General features: G+C 44.0%; 1 protein-coding gene across 1 annotated transcript in view; it reads right to left on the bottom strand.

Annotated features, from left to right (window-relative positions):
* Positions 1-19,681, bottom strand: part of SLC25A44 (solute carrier family 25 member 44) — a 62,062-nt gene extending 42,381 nt beyond the window's left edge. Inside the window, exons 1-3 of the mRNA XM_069607116.1 lie at positions 19,558-19,681; positions 7,057-7,310; positions 5,572-6,206 (exon numbers count right to left, since the gene is read on the bottom strand). Coding sequence (XP_069463217.1) covers positions 5,572-6,193 — 622 coding nt within the window. The 5' untranslated portion in view covers positions 6,194-6,206; positions 7,057-7,310; positions 19,558-19,681. The remainder of the gene's footprint in view (positions 1-5,571; positions 6,207-7,056; positions 7,311-19,557) is intronic.
* Between the last annotated feature and the right edge of the window lie 4,568 nt (positions 19,682-24,249).

Raw genomic sequence — 24,249 nt, forward strand, 5'->3', positions numbered from 1 at the left:
GCATTACAATGGCACCCACTCTGCTTTGCCCCGCCCTCTTCTCCAACTTCCACTGCCCAAGACATCACCTTTGGTACTTCTACTGGATCCTACATCTCCCAAAACAGGACACAGGCACCCGTCCAACTCCCCCAATCCCCATCTTGGATCTAGATTAGAACAGTGATCTAAAGGAGGGGGAAGCAAATGGCTTGCTCATGAAATGCATGCAAAACTTCAGCTGCCCCAGCGGTGGAAACAGGCTTGCTAGGCCAGGTCCTATGGAAGATGGGTTAGACAGGACAGGTATCCAGTCATTTAAAAGTACTTTTTTATTTTTAAAGTTTTCAATTTGGTTACAAATTTGCTCAAGCAGAATTCAACCATTTTTAATTGGTGGGGGGAGGGGGGGGGGGGGAAATTAGGGAGTTGTAGGGTGATGCGATAAATCCCCCTCCCCCATAATACCAAAAAACAAAAGTCCATGACCAAAATGAAGTTCTTTCAAAACACATACTCCTAGAAGCTCCTACTATCAAGCAGAAGCCTCATTTACCAGTTACAGACCTGTGCAGGTGGGAGCAACACGCTTTATCTTTAATAAGGGTTAGTAAGTGTTTCAAAGCACTCAAGGAGGGAGGGAACAAGGGGGGGGGGGGGGGAACAGTCATTCCGAGCCCCTAGAATTTCTGAATGATGCAAGTCTGCGCGGGCAGAGTGGGTTCATGGAACAAGTGCATATAATACAATTAACAGTGATGAAAACAGCAAATAGGACTGACGACGATTCTGCAGTTTTTCCAAGTGCATTGAGGCGCCACCATGCAAGGAGGGAAAAACAGATAGACAATCTTCAAGGCATGGTGCATCCAGATCACGCAAGAGCACATACAGGTGCAGGAGGGGGTGGAACATCTATGGGGGTTCAGATGGAGAGAATTACAGTTTAATCCTGGGATTCGTATGATGCTCTGCAGAGTAGAGTCTTCAGGTCCTTCCTGAAGTGTAGGACAGTGGGGGCCCAATATTGTCTGCATTGGTGACCTTTTCAAAAGACCAGATGCGTAATCGGAAAAGGCTGGCTTCCTCGTACTCGTGTGGGAAGGGAGGATTTCTCCTCATGTGGAACCCATTCTCCAACCCATGGGTAATGGATAAAGGCTACGGCATCCACATCCCATGTTCGCCTCCCTTTCACCATCCTCTCTCTCAGGGCATTTTTGATGTGGTTCAAAAGCTTCTGAATATACATGTACCCTCAGACTGGCTAATCAGAGCCTCTATACTGAGCTGCCCTGCTGCAGTTCCTCTTTATCTGCTCAATCCACTCTTTGATTCAAGCTTCTTGATTAAAGAGAAAAAGTCGAAAAGAGTTTTCAGCATTTACCTACATTGGCGGCACCTGGAAAACGTCTACAGGCAGAGTCTTCCCTGCAGAGGACCACATCAAAGATAGTCAGCCACCCCTACAGATAAGGGGTGTATCAGCTACATGTACTCCCTAAAAATAGGCAAATACTCCCACTCCCAAAACAAATAGGAAACAGATACCTTGCAGCTGGTCCTCCTGCTTTCATTCATTTTTTCACTTAACACAAACATCTTTTATCCCCTAATCGTGGAGAGGTGAAGTCCATTATCCGGTTTTGCCATTTAGTATCCCAGACCTTAAACTTCACAGAATCCATATTTTGTGGACCAGAGTAAAAGCATTATGCTTTTTTTAACATAACTAGAGAGTCCAACAAATGGACAGACTACAGGGGGGGCCATGTCTTACTCCCATGTCCCCTTTCCTGTATATTCATGTCATTTCATTCAGTGGAAAAGGACAGGACCAGAACATATGGAAGCATTGTAGAAGCACTTAACTCAGAAGACAAACGATTCCATTTGAGCCCGCATTTTGGGCTCAAACGCTAGACATTTTCTTCTCATGGATGGGACACGTGTACCAAGCAGGGGTGCAGGGCGGTGGGTGCAGCTTGCCCCCACAGAGGCTCTTTGAAGAAAAACCCTGACATTTGGCAGAGGGACACCTCTCCCGTTCGGCACCCTCATGAGTGTGTCAAACAGGAAAAGTGGTCCGCTGGCATACAATGAGGGTGCCAGGCAGGAGCACAGTGATCCTGCTCAGCACCCTCATGGTCCTGGCAGAAGGACACCTTTCCCGTTCGGCTCCCTTAATGTCAATGAGGCTGACGAACAGAAGAGGTGTTCCTCTGCCAGGACAATGTTCCGAAATGACAGGTCGGTCCCGCATTCTGCAGACTCCCTCTCGGGAAGCCAAAGTCCTGCTTTTGCTTCAGACGGCCTGTGAGGGGGGGTCAGTAGGACATGGGACCCGCCCAGTCCATTTGACCTTTCCAGGGCTCACACTTCGTAATGTACGTTCAAACTCCAGGCAGCAGAACGGCTCTACCTGGGACCAGACACGTTGCTCTGTAACAGAGCATTGCAATGGGAGTCATTAGGTACTGATGGAGGTTTTGGGGCGGGGGTCCATTAAGAAATATGAATGGGTCGATCAGAAGTGATAAGGGTGCGATACTCTTGCGATGCTGGATATTCCCCCCGATTTGGACAGAAGTGTCCGCAAATAGATGTGTGCTCATTACTAACAATTAATACAAACCAGCCTTTCATTTAGGCTTGTGGTTTAAAAGCTGTCCTTCGAACTGCAGAATGTTATCTGATGCAGACCATCGAGGATTGTGCCAAGAACATCTGGACAGAATGGCTCGCGTTTCTCTGGCCAATTTTTCATGCAACCTGTAAAGTGGTCTTCAAATCAAACACACAAGCCATTATTTCTTGTCAAATGAGCTGGAAAATGCATGCTTTTTTCACAAAACTTGGCAAACCCTTCTTTGTAGGAGAAGCCCCAACCGCCTTCCCTCACTACGGTGAAGTGGCTTTTCAATCACATATGTTACGGGACAAACAGGAGTTCAAGTGCACCACTTGCCACTAGTATTCAAAAGATGTTATGTCAAAATCTCCAAACCCCACCTGTTAATATTACAGACCCAATGAGGCCAGCTCTACGATGTTTACGGTCTGTACATCGTTTAGAGCGCATTGTACATTAGTCACTGCAGTGAATGACTTGTATCATCATACAAAGTACACAATGTCGTGATTTGGATCGTTGCCTCAATGTCCGAAGCGTTACCAAGACACAAACATTCAGAGGAAGGAAGGTTTATGGCCCGTGAATCAACAAAACTGACAATAAATTATCCACGGATGCTTCTGCCACAAAATAACATGACACTTGACTGTCAATGACAGAGGGAAGTGCCCTTTTCAATTTGATGACATTACTTATTGAGTGCAAGAGGGCTCAATGTAAACACAAAACAGTGTTCTTTCACAAGTAGCGAGACAACACCACTAATATATTAATAGTCCATGGAGGGCGATCTCAAAATATTACTGCTGAACCATACTGCACCAAAAACAAAATTGCCATCAAGCAGATACAGGATAGTGGGGTGGGAGTAGTGAGAGGTATTCTTTGGAAACCCCTTTCCTTTTTAGACCCAGAATTACCAGGAACATAAATGTGCATTCTCTATGTCGGGTTGCCAGGTTAATCACATGATTGCAGTTTGAAAAAGAAAAACCGACAAAAAACCCCCAATAAAAACACCCTAATTCCAGAGCTCAGCGAGAACCTCACACATACTCATTCATTGCAGACGGCCTGACCAGCTTGCCAACAGCTGAAATAATGAAACCTGGGTTCCAGTCCCCACTCGACCAAATGCTGCGATCGTGGGTATATCACCATTTGTTTTACTTTGAGGAATAAGCATAATGGAAACATGCATTTGCATCCAACACAAACCAAAATATTACGATGTGAGGAATAAAGTTTTGATGTTGGAAACTCATTTTGAACATGAATTACAAGTTCACAAAAGGATGGTAGAGTTTCATGAATAAAGTACATGCATTTCCAAAGATGAACACTTACCTGTTTTTGGATTTGATTTAATCCTATTCCAAACGTACATTAAAAATCTAGACAACGCAAAATCCAAGGTCATTTGTCTCTCATACAATGTATTAGGATGCAAGAAGTTAAGAGTTGTATACTAATCTAAATAACTACTCCTGCTCCAATGACAATCACCCAATTTTTTATTGTTTCAATCATCTCTTCTTTCTGACATAACTGACAATTTCGGCTGCGGCTTCAACCTTTTCCCCATGATCCCATTACTTCCATAGTTTGCACTAATTGAAAATAAAGTTCGTGTATACCCCTCAGTGCTTTTTCCTGGAAATTCTTGGATTAATAAACTTGTTTCAGAGAAACATTTTTAAATTCTTGTGCTCGTTTTTTCATTAGCGAAGATCTGCAAGGTGTAATTGCAATCCGATAAGGTCCTTTAAAAAAAAAAAAAAAAAAAAAAAAAAAAAGTATATCGATATTAACTGTTGGGTGGATACAATGTTTGGAACATCTCCCTGTATCCCAGAAGAAAAAAAAAATAAAAAAACAAAACAAAACAAAAATATATATATATATATATATATATATATATATATATATATATATATATGATCTTGATCTTAAAGATCATTCCTACAATTTACTAAACTTAGTGCTTTACTTACATAGAACAATTCATCCCTACCTGCCATTACTCTTAAAAAGAATATTGCCATATTGCCATTTACACTCAATAGTGGTTTTCAAAGACATCATCCACAACTCTAAACACACTTTAGCCTTGAGAAACTTAGAGGAACAGGTACTGCTTTCCAATACTAAGATTTCAGAGTTCCTATCCAATTTGGTAAATTGGTTAATTCCATGGCCAATCCATAACTAACTATTAGAGCAACATTGTGTTACAAGTGAGGTTCATGGAAAACCCACCATATTTCATGTTTTTTATTAGGTGTCCTATGCACAAAGGGAAAAATATCAATTTTAGTTTTGCACCGAGACTCCAGTTTCTAAACTCCAACACGACTTCCTTTAAAGCACAAAAACGTGAAAACCTCATGCATTAGCAACGCCCCTCAGTGTCACTTTAAGTCTCCAACAGCGTTGCATCAGGTTATACCTACTAAAGTTGGCAGGGCAGCATATTGGTCAAAGGGAACAGCCTCACAACCATAATAGAAAGATGGGGAGGTCTATTAGTTTTGATGTAGCGCTCATCACACCACTCACGAGCTGACACTGCACAAGTGTGGCTGAAATAAAACAGGCCTTACTCCTCAGCCTTAGTCCAAACACTTAAGCAATTGCTGGACCAGAATTCTGATATTTGTAGCAGTGGATTTATTAAGAAGCAAGAGGGTAAGGCGTGGGCTTCTGCTGCCACCAAGTCCTTCCTGAACAGCAGGGTCTTTTCTTTCTTGTGACATTGGGAAAGTGCATGGACATTTGAGGAATTAAGGGACTGCCTCACTTAGCTCCTACTGGGAATGCTTGCGGATCTAGCTGTATTAAACTTCACTGTTCAAGGTTAACCTACCGAAAAACAAACAAAATCTTACTCAAGACTATGTAATCTTCAGGAACAAGCACTGCAACCCTCATGGATCCCAATTAGTTTCCCCACTCACCTGCATAGAAATGATAGAAGGGCCACCAGACTGCACTGTTCGGAATATAAGTGAGCAAAGAAGCCACATAGCCACGGTAAAAACCCTTTAGTCCATCGACCTTTAAGATCTGCACAATGATGTCCTTGGTCTGCCCCAGAGCCACCGAATGTTTCCCATCCCTCATGTGCACTCGAAAGCGCCCTAGCGTATCCCCATGCCGCTGCATCATAAGGTGCTGTGAGATCACATCTATGGGCACAGTAATGCTCTGTGCCACCAGAGAGGCAGAGCCGCCAGCCACCAGTGACTTCACCACATTGCTGCTGCTGTACTCCGACACGTACTTGCGGGTAAGCTCGTAGGTTGTCACATAACACTGGCCAGAGATCAGGGTGAAGGTGTTGACCAGGAAGCCCCGGTAGAAACCAGGCACCCCTTCAGTACGGAGGATCTTCAGAAAGGCATCAAAAGTGCCATTGTATAGGCTTTTCCCCTTCTGAACCTGCAAACGGGTCCGGATGAGTGTAAAAGGGTACACACTGACCCGGATCATCATAGTCATGCAAACCCCAAAAACATAAAATTTCTTCTTGTCCAGGTGCTCCCACTCAATTATTTGGATATTCCGTTTGTCCTCCATAGCATACAATGTACTGAAAAACAAAGAAAAAGCATTGTCAAAAGGAATTTAAAAGAAGAACCAGTTAAAACAAACATTCAACTGAAGCCTTGATGCCAGAAATCACTGGGCCTCCTTCATGGTTTACAGAAGTGTTCTCCCTTATGAGGCCCCAAATAATAGAATAAGTATGTGCAGTCCACCAGTTAGTTAACAGTGGCATTCTCTTGCCCACGAGCTTGCAAAAAAAAAAAAAAAATACTGCTATACATATTGTGTGCCCTCCTAACCAGAGGCTGTTTTGTGTTTGTTAATGCCCAGAGAGTATTAGTGTGTCACCCAAGCAATGTGTTTTGGTTTAGGCCACATGCAACTCCGTTATTCCAATAAAAGTACATGCAAACAACTCCAGGGACTAAGCTCAAAAGTAACATTTTCCTGCATCCAAAAATCGGCCTTGTGATTTGTGAAAGGGCAAGATGAAGTATGTAATGTAATGTGGCATTCGTATAGCGCCTTTTTTGCCACTGGTATGGCCTCAAAGTGCTGTAGGTGAACACCCTTGCAGGACCCAAGTATGAGAGATTGGTTTGGGTGTGCATTTTAGCTCGTACGAAGGTAGGTAGGGGTGGCTAAGTCTCTGCTAGCGACCCAAGGCTTGTGGTTTGGTGCTGTGAATGCTGTTGGAGAACATGCAAGTCAAGGAGACTGATTATGTGTCCAGCTAGACTGAATTTTTATCGTGGGACTTAGCTGCATTCTAGTGGCTGAGGTGGTAGGTGATATGAGATCAGGTAGCGGTTGATTGCAGAGGTGTGAGGGTGGATGGCCATACCTTGGAAGGGATATGGCTATCCTCCATCGAGATGGAGTGGAATACGTACCCGTGATGGGGTGCAGGTCCTTTCGTGCAGGACTACAGGGATCCTTTCTGTGCGTGCTCGGCACTTTCTTGGAGTCTCCTCATGTAAGCACTTTCTTCGAGTCTCCTTATGTGATTCATCGATGCCCCCGCATACTGATCTGGCAGTCACATTTCCACGAGTGGCGGATTAGGTCAGTCAAGACGCGGAAGGCGAGGTGATACTCAACGCAGTGGATGCTTCTTATTTGGTCTGCTCTCTGCCCAACTCTCAACCTGTGAGACAACAGAACTTAATTTGTTGATGAAAGAAATCATCATTTGGTACAATCGACTTATGAAATAAGAACATATAGGCTCGATGAGGGGGGGGGGGGGAAATGAACATCCCCAACTCAGCAGCCCAATACGCCTACCAGCTAAGAGACGGGAGGGGGAGAATGGACATGGCATGTGACAAAGAAATCGATTTACTGGGCATTGCACAACTTCCTTTCCCTTTGCTTTCCTAGTCCCGCTGTGGTTAAGACCCTCACTCCCATGTACCCATGCTCCCCCAACCTTATTATTACTAACCCTTGGATTTGAAAGTGTTCTGTTGCTTCGCAAAGCTAGCTCTGCGCTCAATACAATAATAATATTTTTTTAAAGGATATAAACAGACTTCAGACAAACGAGATGCCATATGTTTCTACATATCAATCAATGTTATGCTATTGGGCATTTGTATAGCGCCTTTCACCATTGGTATGATCTCAGTGTGCTCGGGGTTGAACGGCCTCTGTGACCCAGAAAGTAGGGTGGTAAGTAGTGCGTGTACGACTTAGCATTAGACAAATTTGGTCTAGCTGCACGCATACTAGGAGTGATGTGGAGGTTGTGAGAGACCATTAGTATGTGTGCAGCTAGGCCGAATTGTCTTGGCCAGCTGCATTCTAGCGGAGGTGGTGCTTGTATATGAGATTATGTGTGCAGCTATGCAGATTTTTTTTCATGGGGGATAGCAGCCCTCTAAAGATCGTGGAGGTGCGCATGGTGGTGTATAATTACGTGTGCAGCTAGGCTGAAAATTAATCATGGGAAATAGCTGCATTCTATTGTTTGTTGGTGTCGAGGATAGACAGCATATTGGTGGGTATGTGCGAGTATCCGTGCAGTTGGAAGATGTCCCCTTTTCCCGGATTACCTTCATGTGCCTGCCGAATTCACTTTTGCTCCCCTTTATAGGAGGTGTGGTGCTTAGTTCTCCAGAAAAAAAAAAAAACAATTGTTCCGCTAGGAAATGACCTCTCTACAGAAACAAATTCCTCTCTGCTCCCATGTCTAGGAGCGGGCAGAGCGCTAAATGTAGCTCCGCTCAAACCTCACAGCATGAATCAAAGCCAGGCAAACCCAAACTCTTAAGTCAGCGAGGCAACCAATATTTGTATGCCATGCACATTACAAGCCATCCACCTTGCAAAAAACAAATCAAACAATAAAACACGATCATACAGGCAAAAAAAAAAAAAAAAACACACACAACACTTATAACCTGCGCATCTCTCAAGCTGAATCCAACACAAAAAGAAGCTATTCAAAATTCTCAAAGAATTAGAATCCCCTTGGCCCATATCAGATACCTGTAACAAAGACAGCTCCTGGTGCAATAGCATCCAAAATGCTCTCCTTTCTAAAATAACCACCTTACAAGCCAAAGTCAAAGCCAAACAAAACTCTCTCCTCTCCAAACCTCTTGCACCTAAAACCTCTACCACTTTCACCCAGCCCCCATTTAGCTTCCTTCCTCTTACCATCTCGGAGGTTGAAAAAATTATCCGCAACCTTAAACCTTCCAACTGCCAAGGGGAATCCTGCCTGGCACCCATCATTAAGGAATCTGCCCATGACCTTACTCCCTTCATCAATTCCTCTTTTCACTCTGGAATTGTTCCCAACAATCTGAAGGACGCCTGGGTCATCCCTCTGCTGAAAAAGCCTACACTTGATACGTCCATACCCACTAATTTCAGACCGATCACCACGGTCCCGTTCCTCCTAAAAATCTTCGATAGAGCGGCCTACCTCCAGATACAGAGTTATTTGGAGACTAACAACTTACTTGGCACAAGACAATCTGGCTTCAGACCCAGGCATGGGACAGAAACAGCCTCAACAGATCTGAAAACTCAAATAGAGGACTTAAAAAATAATGTCAAACTAGCCCTACTACTACTCTTGGACCTCTCTGCGGCCTTCGATCTGGTCAATCGCCAAATCCTATGCCAACAGCCCACTGTTCGGAAAATGCCACTAACTGGATCAGATCCTTCCTGGACAATAGACTCATGAGAGTATTCTCACCCACTGCATCATCTCCGGTCCCATGTGGAGTTCCTCAAGGATCGTGCGCATCTCCTACGCTTTACAATGTTTTCACCAAACCATTGTTCGATGTGCTTGACTATCTGGGTGTTACCTACACCAACTACACGGATGACACCCAGCTACTCATCCCCATCACTGGTGACTACACCGCAGACACCAAAGCTTTGAACGACATATACCAAGTCGTCCAAGCATGGATGGCACATCACAAGCTCTGTCTCAACGATGACAAGACAGAGCTCCTCATCCTTGGCACCCAACAAAGACTTAGCAAGCTTCACCCATCCTTCAGCACCTTCAACATTGATGGTAACTCCATCAAAGTGGCTAAAGAGACCAAGACTTTAGGTATCTACCTTGATTCCACACTGTCCCTAAACCGACCAACGAATGCAGTCGCCGCTGCCTCGGCCTACACTTGTAAGCTGATTACAGCATGCCGCCCATTCCTCTCTACCCAGAACTGCATTACTCTCACCAGGACGTTGGTTATGTCTAAACTTGATTACTGCAACGCACTTTATCAAGGCACCAACCAACGCAACCTCAACAACCTGCAGATCGCCCAAAACAATGCCATCAGAGCAGCCCTCTCCATTCCTAGGTCGGCGCACATCTCTGACAATATGAAGAGCTTACATTGGCTCTCTGTTGCCCAAAGAATTTCGCTCAAATCACTGACTCTGATCACAAATGTGTCAACAACCAGGACCCTACCTAATTAATTTCCCGCTTCTCTCAGTACATTCCCTCACAGACTCTAAGATCTGCCCAAGCACAATTGCTTACTATTCCTAAATACAACCTGCAGACTGCCGGAGGCGTCAGCTTCCCAGTCCTCGCGTCCAAACTCTGGAACTCCTTGCCATTGTCCATCAGAACCCTCCCTTCCGCTACGCTTTTCAAACACAAAGCCAAGCTCTGGCTATCCTCTACACCCCACTTACTACCAGCCTAAGCCACCTGCTCCACTACTCCAGTACTACTGGCACTTTTTGCTTGAGAATTTTAAATGGTTTGCCTGTACCTGTATCTATGCCACTTTTGCACCGATGTGCCTTAAGATACGCACCTGTTAATTTAATCTTTGCCTGCAACTGTATCAATGCCTTTTTTTGTACCCTGTGCCTTAAGATATGCGCCTGGTTGCCCTCGGGCCTAGCGCGCTATACAAATACAAAAACGTCCTCAGACATACAAACAACAAATGAACCAAACAGAAGACAGACATACACCAAAACACACAGCACCAAGACACGCGAGCCAGGCAGCAGACGGGAGAACAAACAACCTGTTCAAAGCTTGCAGTCTGAAATTCCAGCAAAATCCTTGCTACCCGACCAGACCCATTACTCAACCACCAAAAAGGCCACCAAAAAGCACCTGGGCTAGGTTTGAGTAATAAAACCCATCAATTGGATGATACAACAAAAAGCAACATGAGCAGCATCACCTATGTAGCAGCCATACAAATAACTAACAGACACGCCCCAAATCTGAGCCCATGAAGGTGCCTTAGATGTAGTTGAATGCAGCTGGGTAACTTATGGCAGGGAACCTAATGTTGCTCAAAAGCCAGCACCCATGTTTCTTGCCTTCACGGCAAGCACAAAGAAAATATTTAAATACTAGATGTTCGACCTCAACAAAGGAGAAACATTTCAAAGAAACCTCCTGACAAGGAGCAAAGTGCTGTTAAGCGGAGGAAAAGAGACATGATACTGCCAAAGCCAACTCTAGAAACCATTGGAGAAGAGTGGAGGCAATCGCTCCATGAGAAAGACGGGGGGGGGCTTTAAATCAGCGACAAGTAGTTGCCCCGATGTCAAAGGGTCTCCGCCAGGGATGCGTTTTCGCACCTTGCCTTTATAACCTATATATGGCAGACCTCAAAGCAGGGAAAGGCAGCTCTGATTAGACCAAAGGTGAGCAGAAACCCTATTAGCTGGCTGTCTTATGCTATGCTGATGATATAGCCCTTATGGATGGCTCTCCCAGAGATTACTGACAGCACTATCGGAATATGCAGAGGTCAATAATGGAATTAGTAATCAGGAGAAAAGCAACGTTATTATGTTTGGAAACATCAGAAGGAAACAAACAAGGCACAAAACGGGTGATGGATGGAATTCCAATCAAGAGCAAGGAGGCATCGACCTACATGGGATTCAACTTGCATTGGCTCAAAAGAACATTGCCTGTTATTGAGCACAATAAAAAGAATAGAGCAATAGGCCACCTAAATGGAAATGAGTGGAAGATGTGTAGATTCACAATAAGACCTTTAATTTGCTTCTATGTGGGTAAAGCGATACAATATGTCATGGCATGGAAATAGAACAGAAGGCTTACAGCATGTTACTGGAGAGATTGGAGGGTAGAGTTTGGAAACATGTGCCGAGACTGCCACAATGGACTCACTACGATTTGAATTAGGCCTCTTGTCATTGGAACACTGGTTTCAGTGGCAGGTCCTAACCCTGCCGAGGAATATCCTGGCACCTACGAGAAACATGAGAATCTATTGAATCATCTGATGACAGAACATCACCATTCCTGAAAGAGATTCTATGTGTGGCGGACAGCCTCATGAAGGAAATAAATAACGCTCAGATTCCTTCAGATGTAAAGAAAAGGCTTAGAGAGATGGATTGGATTAATACCATCACACGTACAAGAGAATATAAACTGCACTCCACCTTCTCAATTGACCAACCACTCAGTAATCTGCCAAAGTACCTTAACCAATTTCAGTGCCCCATAACAAGATCATACTTCTTAACCCTTTAAATGCCAGCGACGAGCCGGCTCGTCGGTAAAAACCGCTCCAGGTTGCCACCGACGAGCCGGCTCGTCGGTGGCACTTAAGGGGTTAATGAGGGGGGGGGGGGAAATGCTGGCGGGTTTGGGCGGTGAATACCGCGATTTAAAAAAAAAAACCATTGGCACTGGGGGGGGAGGGGGGGGGAACCTCAATGGCACTTAAGAGGTTAAGATTCAAATTAAACCGCTTACAGTCGGGGGAAATTAACAGGGTGCAGAAAAAAGAAAAAAAAAGAAAAAAAAAAAAAAAAAAAAAAAAAAAAAAGAAGGAGGGTGATGGCATTTGCCAATGTTGTATGCCGGATGGGGAAAACAGAAACCCTCTGGCACTTACTTGTATATTGCCCCCGGCACTAAAGAGACCAAAACACTTGGGGAGATGTTTTAGTCTGGTAAATAACTATATGGATCCAAATTCTCTGTGGAATTCTAGGTCTACAGGGACGGACACCCTTTTAACATATGCACTTGTGAAAACGTTGGAAGAATTGGGTGCAATTGTAAAATCAGGAGCCGGCATGATTGACGGTAATAGGATTTGTTGACAATCCCAAGTAATTCGGAAACTCCTTTTTATATGTAAAAATGTTTTCCCGTTTATATGACATGTAATGTAATATGTGATTAATTGAGTTTTTTTTTTATATTTGAAGTAAATGTGTGCAAGATCATAATTTGATCAAATTCACAATAAAATTTAAAACAAAAAATAAGGCGCATTGTAACTCATCATGAATATATCTAGCCAGTTACTCTGAACCCGAGGGTCTACTGGAGGATAACTTCCTTTGTGGGGATGGGGACGTCGTGAAAACTATGCCAACTGTCAGTCCAACCCTTTCTTAGCTCTTGAGCTACAGGAGGCTGACAAACACAAGCCGTGATTTTGCGTTCTCCAAGGACTTGCACCAACTTCCCACTTGACATTCAGATACACAGTTGCTATATGGTTGTCAGTTTTTTTTGTTGAAAACATTTTCCATTAAAACATATAACAGGATCAACAATAGGTAACAATTCTCAAAATCTCTAACATTAGTATTTACAGAAAGTCCAAACTATCAATGAGATAAGAGTAATTCCTAAAAGATTGGATAATGAGCATATTAACAAACATACCACTACCCTATTGTCACCAACCCTCTATACACAATTAGTAAATGTGTATAAGATCTAAAAGCAAGAAAAAAAAAAAAAAAAAAAAAAAAAAAAAAAAGGGAGAAACAGAGAAAGAAAGGGAGGAGAAAAAAAAGAAGCTAAGCACCCCACATAAAACAGACACATCCCACACGCCTTATATTTGTCATAACCCACACGAACATGCAGCTATCAGATGCAATTCACTAAACCCACTTCTATGCACCATAAAGGGCGACCAGATATCCAAACAAATCTCTTCCCGATTTCTCCTATAATACATATACTTTTCAAAATCTGATAACTGCATATCATTGACCCAATCTTCCACCTGCGACTTTGTCCTAGTTTTCCACAATTGCAAAATGTGTTTCACTGCCACTATTAAAGCCATATTAATTCAACACCTATAACTTCTAGCAGTCATACATCTTCCTCTAGCTGATAAAATAATTGTTGACAAAGGTGTCCTCGAAAACTTAAGAACAATGCCGTATCCAACCAATCTAACACATCCCCCCAGAAACTCATTGATCTCGAACGATTCCACATCATGTGAACCATAGTCCCTCTCTCTTTCCCACATCCCCAACATACCTCATTATCTAGGAGACCAAATCCATGCATACGCACAGGTGTCCAATACAGACCACCCAGAATTTTCTGATGAACTAGGCGTAAGTTCAAATCCAATTTACTCCTATAACCCGCCTTTACTATCTTCCCCCATTCGTCTTCCGAAATTGGCCACTGCAACTCTTTATCCCAATTGAATCTTTCAGTCTATCCCATGACTTAACATGAGTATCTTCTGGAGGCATTAGGTTGACGCAAGTAGATAATTTCCACGCGCAGTATCTTCAGTACTTTACATAAGAAAGGTTCAGTTCCAAGTGAACCAGACAACATTCCTAGCCTTTGACAGAAGTATCTTAACTTTGTTATACCTAGCCAACTCCCTCATTCCCAAACCAAACTTCCTCTGCAACGCTAAAAGGGAACCATCCGTCTGTCCTGTATAATGTCCCCTATCCTTAAAATACAAACTACTCCAATATAGTTTTGTTTGCCAGCTGAAGACTAGGATTACCCCAAATTGAAGCCTTCGAATGCAGATAAATATTCTGATCATTATCTATCAACCAAGAAACTAGAGTTATACGTGTTGCATTTATGATTTGCAATCTAACTTGTCTTGATGAAATTCTCCCCAATCTCCCCCCCCCCCCCCCCCCCCAAGTTAATATTGTCCAATTACAATGGGCGAAATACCTCCCTCTCCATTGTAAGCCAAATTGTCTCATAACTATCCGTGGATACCATATAATGAGCAGCCTTTTTAAAATAAAGCCCCTATGGTACTTAACCAGATCCAGGTAACAGAATCCACCCTCCTTTACTTTACGCAACATAATATATTTAGAAATGTTGGCTTTCCCCTTCTCACCCCATAGAAATCTCTGAAATGTATTATCAATCCTTTTTAATAATTTCTTAGTAAAAGGCAAGGGAAGTGACTGGATTATATATAACTCTTTTGGCAATAAAGTCATTTAATGGCATTAACCTTAGCCCAAATTCCCAGATTCAAACTCTCCCATTTTCTGATATATCTAAATAGGTCACTAATCAAAAGATCAACATTTAACCCAGCCATTCCTTTCAAGTCCCTGACGAGGTATACCCCCAAATACTTTAAAAAAAAAAAAATCAGACCATTTACAGTTCAAATCCTCAAAAATCACCACTCATACATCTCTCTAAAAGTGGAATCCCGATATATCAATAAAGGTCCTGATATGATCATACCCAGACCCATTCTTCATAAATCGTACTTGCGATTTGTGTATTAGGTCCCCAATATATTTATCCAACCTATTAGCTAATACTTTAGAGAACATGTTCATATCCACATTAAGTAAAGAGATGGCTCTATAAATTACCACACTTCTCATGCTCCTTTCCTGATATCGCAATCAGTGTTAGAAGGGCTTCCCGCATTGATAGGCATATGGTCCCTTTCCAGGTGAAAATCATTGAACAGATCACACATAATGGGAGCTAGCGTATCCACAAATTATCTATAAAACTCTTAAGGCAAACCATCCAATCCTGGTGTCTTGACAACATTAAGTTATTTGGTGGCGTTTAAGATCTCTCCTATTTCAAATTCTGCATCCAATGCCCCTACAGCTTTAGTTTTTAATTTGGGAAGCTCCAATTCGCTAAAAAAGGTCTATTTCTGACTCTAATGGAAAGGTATCTTCCGTGTAAATAGCTTTGTAATATGAACGGACACATTGGCAAATGTCTGCATTCTTAATAACAATTTCACTCTGTGCATCCTCAATATTTTGTATAAATGATGATTCCATCATCCCTTTCAGTATATTAGCCAGTAATCTACCGCTCTTATCCCCACTCTCCCAGTACTTTTGCTTCATAAACAAAAATAAAAAAAAATAAAGGATACCCTTTTCAGCCATCATATTTGTTTTGTGTTTCAGTTCTTCCTGTGTATGAGACATCTTTAGGCGATCTTCCGTATTTTTTGTTTGTGCATATTTCCTGTGAAAAGCAGCTAACTCCCCCTCTAACTTACCCATCTCATGTAACCCTGTTTTCCTAGAGTATGAGCTGCTGTTAATTAATTCACCCCTTATGGCAGCCTTAAAACTAGCCCACACAGTTTGAATATCCGTAGAACCCATGTTTTCCTTGAAACACATCTCAATATATGCTTTGAGGTGATTTCTTAATTGTCATTTCTTAATATACCTGCTTTCATGCGCCATCTTAAGAAGTTTGATTTTTCTCCACCAACTGCCAACCTTAAATCCACCAAAGCGTGATCAGAAATTTCACATTCCCCAATGTTTGCACTCAGCAACTTATCAACCAATCTCTCTGATATCAGTATACAATCAATCCGGGAAATGGAATCATGCATTGGCGAATAGAAGGAGTATTCTCTACTAGAGGAATTGATAATCCTCCATGCATCTACCAGATTGAATCTCTCAAGGAACAAACCAAACTCTCCACTGATCCCATAATTCGTGAATCTGCACACTGCTGATCGATCCGCAGCATGATCAAGAACACAAAGTCTCCACCAATTATAATTGTGTCACCCTGCATATCACGTAGCAACCGCGTAATAGTGTCAAAGAATAATTTATTTGGGGGACATGGACCATAAACACATCCAGTTGTAATAACCTTACAACTATAAAAAATGTCAACTAAAAGTATCCTACCTCCTCCACCCATCATCACTTTCTCAATCTTAAGAATAAGTCCCTTCTTAAGGAGGACAAACTCCCCTTGATTTTGAAACATAACAATTCGATATCTCACGAGGATACTTATTGTTGCTCAGATATTTCCTAGATTCATCCAATAAGCGAGTTTCTTGTAAAAGCACTACATCCACCTTTGTTTTCCATAATCTAGCCAACACGTGTTTCCTTTTTTTGGGGTAATTTATACCCTTAACCTTCCAAGACACAAACGTTCAGTCACCCATTATATCACAAACACCTTACATATTTGCAACCCAACACGAGCTAAGTAAATATCTCTGTTCACACATCGGTCAGTGAATGATCTCGTTAATATGTGAAATCCACATGTGCATCCCATTTACACTGCTCTTCATTAAACATTATTCTACCTTACGACGAACCACCAACACATAAAACAGAGAGAGACAGAACATTGGTTGTCAGTTTTAAACAGTACCGGATGACCTTCCAGAAGAGATGCCATGAATTTGAGGACTAAGAAAATCAACAGTGTCCCCGTGTTCAAAGGCCTCCAACCATCAACATGACACCAGGTGCCATGCACAGATCTTGTTACTCAACCACTCCTCTTGCATGCATCTGTTAACACCAGGGAAGAAGAAGGGTCCCTGTATATGCCATGGAAACGTTTTTAACATTAGTCAGGTCATTGGAACCCATCGCTCAAGATAGGATTTTGAAGTGGAGTATTGATGTTAGTCAAAAACTTCTCGGACGCTTTAACTATTATCATTTTTTCAGTCTTACTCTGCGTTTGAAAGGAACAATAACCTCCATCATAAACAACAACCACCTATTTATCAGCACCAAAGCATTGCCCACCACCAGTGCCTGTACTGCCTGCTCCTTAGAAACATCAGGAGTAGGTAAGAGCCCACTATGAGCTTGACAATCCTACCTAACACGATCCTCCCCGGCAGCTTGCATCCATGCAACTGCCTCAGAGGAAATCAAATGCGAGACACTCACTGATTGCACTTGGGCCTCATGCACATACACAGGGTCCTTATTATACATAAGGCTACCCCTTTGCCATTCATTTGACCCAACCACCGCCCTCCTGCAACATAATCTTAAGTTCATATATTAAAAGTTCAAAATCTGTACTGGTTGGCACTCCATAGATCACCCTCCATAACTCTTTCCAAAATGTGAAGGTGGCACAGTACAGTACAGCCGACAGGAATCCTCCCCACTTTGCGCAAGTGCAACACCTCCTTTTGTTCAAAACTCTTGCAGCAAACCAAAAGCAAACCCTCATCCACTTGACGTACAAACCAAAGAAAAGGAAACCTCCCCTGAACTGCTTCCGCTGTTTCAATGTGGCACACCTTCCTGAAATCCGGATCTTCCACAACACTCACTGCGATGACCAGAAATCCCTAGGGCTACCAACATTACCCAAGACCCATTGCCACCCACAGCTTCCTGCACCTTTCACCCTCTCTGGTCGAAGAGGCACTACCCCCTCCTGCTCCATCATCGCATGCTTCGAAAGCACAACAACGGGTCACCATCTGCCACACTATCCACGAGACCCGCTCCTATTATCATCCTGTCTCTTATAATAAGGGCTGCAAGTGGGCTGGGGCTAGCCATGGCAGGTTCGGAAATATGATTTTGCAGCAGGGCCCTAACGGGGCACCCTAATGTCCCCTGGCAGCCCCGGCCATTAGAGAATTTGTATTTGTTCTAAAGCTTGACTCTGACACTCAGTCCTTTAAAAAAAATTAAAAAAAACACGCACCTTTCCCCCATAACGGTGACGCCAGCACCTACGAGGCATCCCTTAAATCAAGATGCTTGTGGGGTGGTGCCACAATTTTGGAATCAAGGTAAGGCTGCAGGAAGCCGAGTCATTTTTTTTTTTAGCTCACGCTCATTCGCATGAGCTTCAGCAAAAAAAAAAAAAGCATTTGCTTCCAGCAGCCTCACCTTTTCAGCCTTGATGGAGTTGCTGCCCCTCGCCAGGCATCCCTTTGGCCAAGAGATGCAGCGACCACATGATCTTGCTGCATCTTTTAGCTAAAGGGATGCCTGGCAAGGGGCAGCAGCACCATTAACGCTGAAGCGGTCCCCGTCAGGCATCGCTTTACTTAATATGGAGAGATCAGCACTCTCTCCCCCAGACGGGAGAGGTTGCTTATCTTTGTAAAGGGCTGCCTGTAGCCCATTAAGCCGGGCTCGCCTAATGAGCTGGTAGGCGACCTAGGCACACCCCCTTGATGAGCACCAGCTCGTTTCCCCATTCAACTTAGTTAAGACACTGTTTATACTTATTCTTGAAAAGAACAGATTGCCAGAGTCACTAGAACCTTTGGAGTCCTCCACTGAGAAACGTTCCCCCTAAAGCCAAAGAACTGTTTCCCACAGTCCCCACCCACTGAGGAGACACCCGCACCACACCCCCCACCCATCTCTCCCTCACATTGCTGCATGCTCGCCAACATCGTCTCCTACAAATGCAACCCCGATAACCCAGTAAAGAGTCATGAAAGCTCAGTCCCGGTCAGCCAGCCCACTGCATGCCAAGACTGAACCCTTTCCCGTATCAGAACTGGGTGTGTAACTGTATATGCCTGCTCAGAGAAGAGACTCAATAGGAACTGCCCAGCGCCTGAGACGCTGATCACAGCTCTTTGGTCAGAATTCGATAAAGTAATTACACATCGTTTATGGAAGAAGAGCCCTTTCAGTACATCAGACACCGACCCGATGGTGGAAGCCTCTTGCACGGGCCTTATTACACAAAGGTCCGGTTCAAACATCTCACTGTCACGTGGGGACGATCCCTTGCGAGCTTTCACAAGGGGGCGTTGTCACGTGGGGACGATCCCTTGCGAGCTTTCACAAGGGGGCGTCCGAAAACACACTAGCATCAAACCTACCTGCTCTTGCCCTGTGTGGTCTCCTGTTCCGAGTCGCCGATTGCCTTGGGCTTGGACTCTGCCTAGATAGGCAAGGTTGTGTCTAGTTCTCGTTCGAGAAACGGACCTTAGTAACGACCTTTTCATCACGTGATTTGTAAGTTCGGGCGTGTCCGAGAGTCACGTGCCTTAGTCTTTGGAAGGCATGGCAGCAGAGCGGCCGTCTCTAGTTCACATGCGAGAAACGGACATTAGCAAACGTGACTTCATACGTCATCATTTTGATTTTTCCGTAGCAATTTTAGTGAGTGGGATTCGGGAAGCCTCTGCCTCGAGTTGGACTTGGAACTCGGAAAGCCTCTGCCTGTCAGGCTGCAAGAGCAGCAGGAATCTCGAGAAGGCTTTGGCTGCCGGTGTTATGTAATATTCGGTATCCCACACCTATCCGATTTCTTTTGGTCTTCGGATCATCGGTGATTGACTTCATTAACCCTTAGCGCTGCCCCCGTGAGCCTGAACACCGGCTCCTCTTCCGAGCTGGCACAGACAAAAACAGCAGAGAGCCGTTGCTGTAATAGATAAACGCTGTTCATTCTGAAAGAAAACTGTGTATTAATTTCGAGGGTTAATGCTTTACAACTATACTTGATTTGGCCTTGAATCGGGGAGGTGAACAGTGGATGTATTTGCATCAAACCCTCCTGCTTGGCGTCCTCTCATCCATGGTTGTGTGGATGTTAGCTATAGCAGCTGATTCAGTGCTGTAATAGTGGGTATCTCGTTGATTTCAAAGGTTAACATTTAACAAAATGCTGCTTGAACCTTCCTTGTATTTGGGGATGGAGGCAGTATGTGCCTGCACAATATTCTTCTTTCGAGTCCTTGCATCATTTTGTTGTTGGGATGCCAAATGTAGCCAATATAGTGCCTTAATTAAGCTGACAATACAGAATTTAGCGGTACTGTTAGAGAGTATGCAGCATGCATTGCAAAAACATGGTTCCATGTGATAAAAACAAATGAAAAAATTACGATTTAGCAATTAAAAATAACAAAATCCCATCCCAAACCCCCCGTTTCCCTAGCCTTATTACCCCACCCCAAAACCCTCCACACCGATTTTAATCCCTTACCCAACCCACCATATATACTTTTAAACAAATATTCAAAATGGTTACATTATTTCTTTTGTTGTTAATTATTTTAATTTGTCATATTCACTGTATAACCAAAAACATTTTTGCTGATTGACTCCTTACTAAGTCAAGGCCCAAGCCCCATGGAAGCTTCGAGTACTCCCAGCCATTTTACATGGGGTTGCTAACATAATAAAGAATTCAGTGCAGCAATATTTAGTATCCCTTTGATTTTGAGGGTTAAAATTGAACAAAACACCAGATTATATGGTCTTGTATTGAAGAGGCAAGTAGAGTAAGCGCCTTTATGATATTTTCATTCTTAGAGTCCTACCATCTAGGTTTATTGGGGATGCAAACTATAACGGCAAATTCAGCGCTGTAATATTTGCTATTCACTTGATGTTGACGGCAAACATTCAACAAAAATGCTGCTTGAACAGCCATAGTATTTGGAAGGGAATACAGAATTAATCTGCACTCAGTTCTCCTTGTTGGGATCCTCTTATCCTTTCCTCTTTTGTGGGGATGCCAAATATAATTGCTAATGTCCGAACACCCACCATCTGGAACTCATTTCCACTAACTAGCTGTTGCATAGAGGACCACCTCGCCTTCAGGAAGGCTCTCAAGACCTGGCTCTTCCAATCAATCCCTAACAGTCTTAGTCGGATCACTCGGGCACAAACCATTCACCCACTCCTTTCCAGGAAACTGGAAGCACAGGCGAAGCAAATAGGAACGACATAGCACTTCCTAATCGGACCTATATGATATGCTTTGCAAGGAAACATCCATCTAGGTTTGAAGTCTACCACAACCAGACCCACATGCACTGCACCCCAGGGAATAAAGCTGTGCCCCTGCGGGGGATCGGCCCGCACAGCCACAAGCAACTGCAATACACATAGCTTAAACACACATCACACTCAGAGGCGTAGACAGGGTAGGGCTTGAGCATTGTTAATGTCACTGCGATGGGTCCAACTACATTAGCTTCAAGCCCCAATTGTTAGACAATCCTGGCTACGCCTATGATCACCCTTGGCTGAAGTGGCTTTTCCAAGTTGAATACAGCTGAGTCCCATGCAAAACTTGGTCCAGCCATCTCACATAGCTTAACTCGCAGTGACTCTCATGACTCCTCTTACTCCTTCAATACTTTCATAGCACCAGCCCCACCTACTGATAATAACAGGCTGCTGTTAGGGACCCAGCCACTGCCAACCTAAGCTACCTTTGTCATCGATATAAATACACACACGCATTTTACAACTCATCACTTCTCAATCATCAGACTATGGTCTTCCAAGGGCATTTAACCTCACAGCGCTTCTAGGCCATATTGAAGGCAGTAAGCGCTATCCAACTGCCATATAATATAACATGTAATATTTGGTGCCACCTTCATTTCATGGGTTAATGTTTAAAAAAGGGCCACTTAAATTGGTATTGCATTGGGGAGCTGAGTACATCATAATTCTACACTGTAACGCCTGCTGGAAGTCATCCCATCCTTTTTTCTGGGGATATCAAATATAACGGCTGATATGGCATTGTAATATTTGGTATCCCCTTGATTTTGAGGGTTAGGATTTAACAAAACACTGCTTTAACTATCCCTAGCTTTGAGGAGGGGAGTACATCATAAGCCTACACTGTGGCTGCTTCTGGAAGCCACTCCATCCTTTTTTTTTAAGGGCATAGCAAAAATAATAGCTTATATAGCGTTGTAATATTTGGTATCCCCTTGATTGTGAGGGGTAACATTTAACAAAGCACCACTTGAACTATCCCTTGCATCTGGATGGTGAGTACATTGTTTGTCTACATGATGACTCCTTCCTTAAGGCCTCACATTATTTTTTTCTGGGGATACCAAATATAATAGCTGATTTAGTGCTGTAATGTAATATTTAGTATCCAGTTCTTTTTGAAGGTTGACATTTAACAAAAACACTTCTTGAACTATCCCTTGTATTGGGGATGGGAGTAGATCATAAGCCTGCATTGTGACTCCTTCTGGAAGCAATCCCATCCTTTTTTCAAGGGGATACCAAATATAACCACTGATGTCGCCTTGTAATATTGGGTATCCCCTTGTTTTTGAGGGTTAACATTTGACAAAACACTGCTTATACTATCCCTTGTAACTGTCATGCCTGCTCCATGGGCACATACATTGGCGATCAATATGGACTAATTGTTATTCATTTATCTGCAGAAAACTCTTGGATCAACCACTATTCACTTCTTGGACCTTATTTCCCATTTGCGAGACTTTGGTGCTTTTCTATTTTTCCCAACAAACTACACTTACCACAATGCACTTGGCTATAACTATCTATTCCTGGCTATTCCTATTTGTCATCATCGGAACTACAATCCCCAGAAGCCCTAGGGATCAGCTCTGCTTCCACCAGCTCAGGAACAGAGAGGGAGGAGGCAGATTGTATGCAGGTGCGCTGATCCAGGTGCGACTAATTAGCCTGCCTCTGTGCTGGGCAGGGCGGTATATAAGCTGCTGCCTGCAGGGGCTCAGTCTCTTGTATTAAGAGTCCTTCCTGCACCTTTTTGCTTCGAGCTACGGATCTTGTATGCGGTTCCTCCTTACTCCTGCTTTGGATCCAGTGCCCTGCTTGGCTCTCTGCATTGCAGCCGATCACGCTCTGCTGCTTTCCAGCCTCCGCCTTTGCCCTTCCGTGCTCCTGCCTTGCAGCTGATCACGCTCTGCTGCTACCTTCCGCCCTTGTCTTCCAGGCTCCTGCCTTGCAGCCGATCACGCTCCGCTGCTACCTTCCGCCCTTGTCTTCCAGGCTCCTGCCTTGCAGCCGATCACGCTCCGCTGCCTTCAATCTACAGCCTTCGTCCGCTGGGCTTCCAGCCTAGCAGCCCTCTACAGTCCTCTGCAGCCTTCAACAGTCAGCGGCCCTGCTCCTCTGGGCTCACTCCTTGCTGCCCGGCCCTTCTGGCTCCTTGCCGCACAGCCTGCTTCACTCCGCTGTCGACAGCCCTTGTCCTCGGGGCTTCCTGCCTTGCAGCCGATCACGCTCCGCAGCTTTCTACCTACAGCCTTTGTCAGCTGGGCTTCCAGCCTAGCAGCCCTCTACAGTCCTCTGCAGCCCTCTACAGTCAGTGGCCCTGCTCTTCTGGGCTTACTCCTTGCGGCCTGGCCCTTCTGGGCTCCTTGCCGTACAGCCTGCTTCACTCCGCAACCCTAAGCCCTTTCCCTCTGGGCTCCCTTCCTTTCAGCCCTGCTCCTTTGGGCTTGCTCTTTGCTGTCCTGCTCATCTGAGCTCTCTACCTTGCACCCTACAGTCCTCTGCAGTCCCTCTGTTTCCTGACTGCTGCTCCCTTGCTTTCTTCCTTGTTTTCAACCCTCGACTGCTTTCCCTTCATTTCCTTCTACTAATTTACTCATCGACTTCCTTTTTCCTGGATTGTCTGTTATTGTCTTCTCTTGTATCGTTTGTAGACTCCTTTTATACAGAGCTTGTCTGTTGGTTTCCGGCAGACCACCTTTGCCACTTCCCTTGTCTCGTTTCTGTGTTACAGACACCCACAGCTGTTGTTCCCA

This window comes from Ambystoma mexicanum, chromosome 1p (assembly GCF_040938575.1).
Source record: "Ambystoma mexicanum isolate Mex_15411 chromosome 1p, UKY_AmexF1_1, whole genome shotgun sequence".
Taxonomy (NCBI): Eukaryota; Metazoa; Chordata; class Amphibia; order Caudata; family Ambystomatidae; genus Ambystoma; species Ambystoma mexicanum.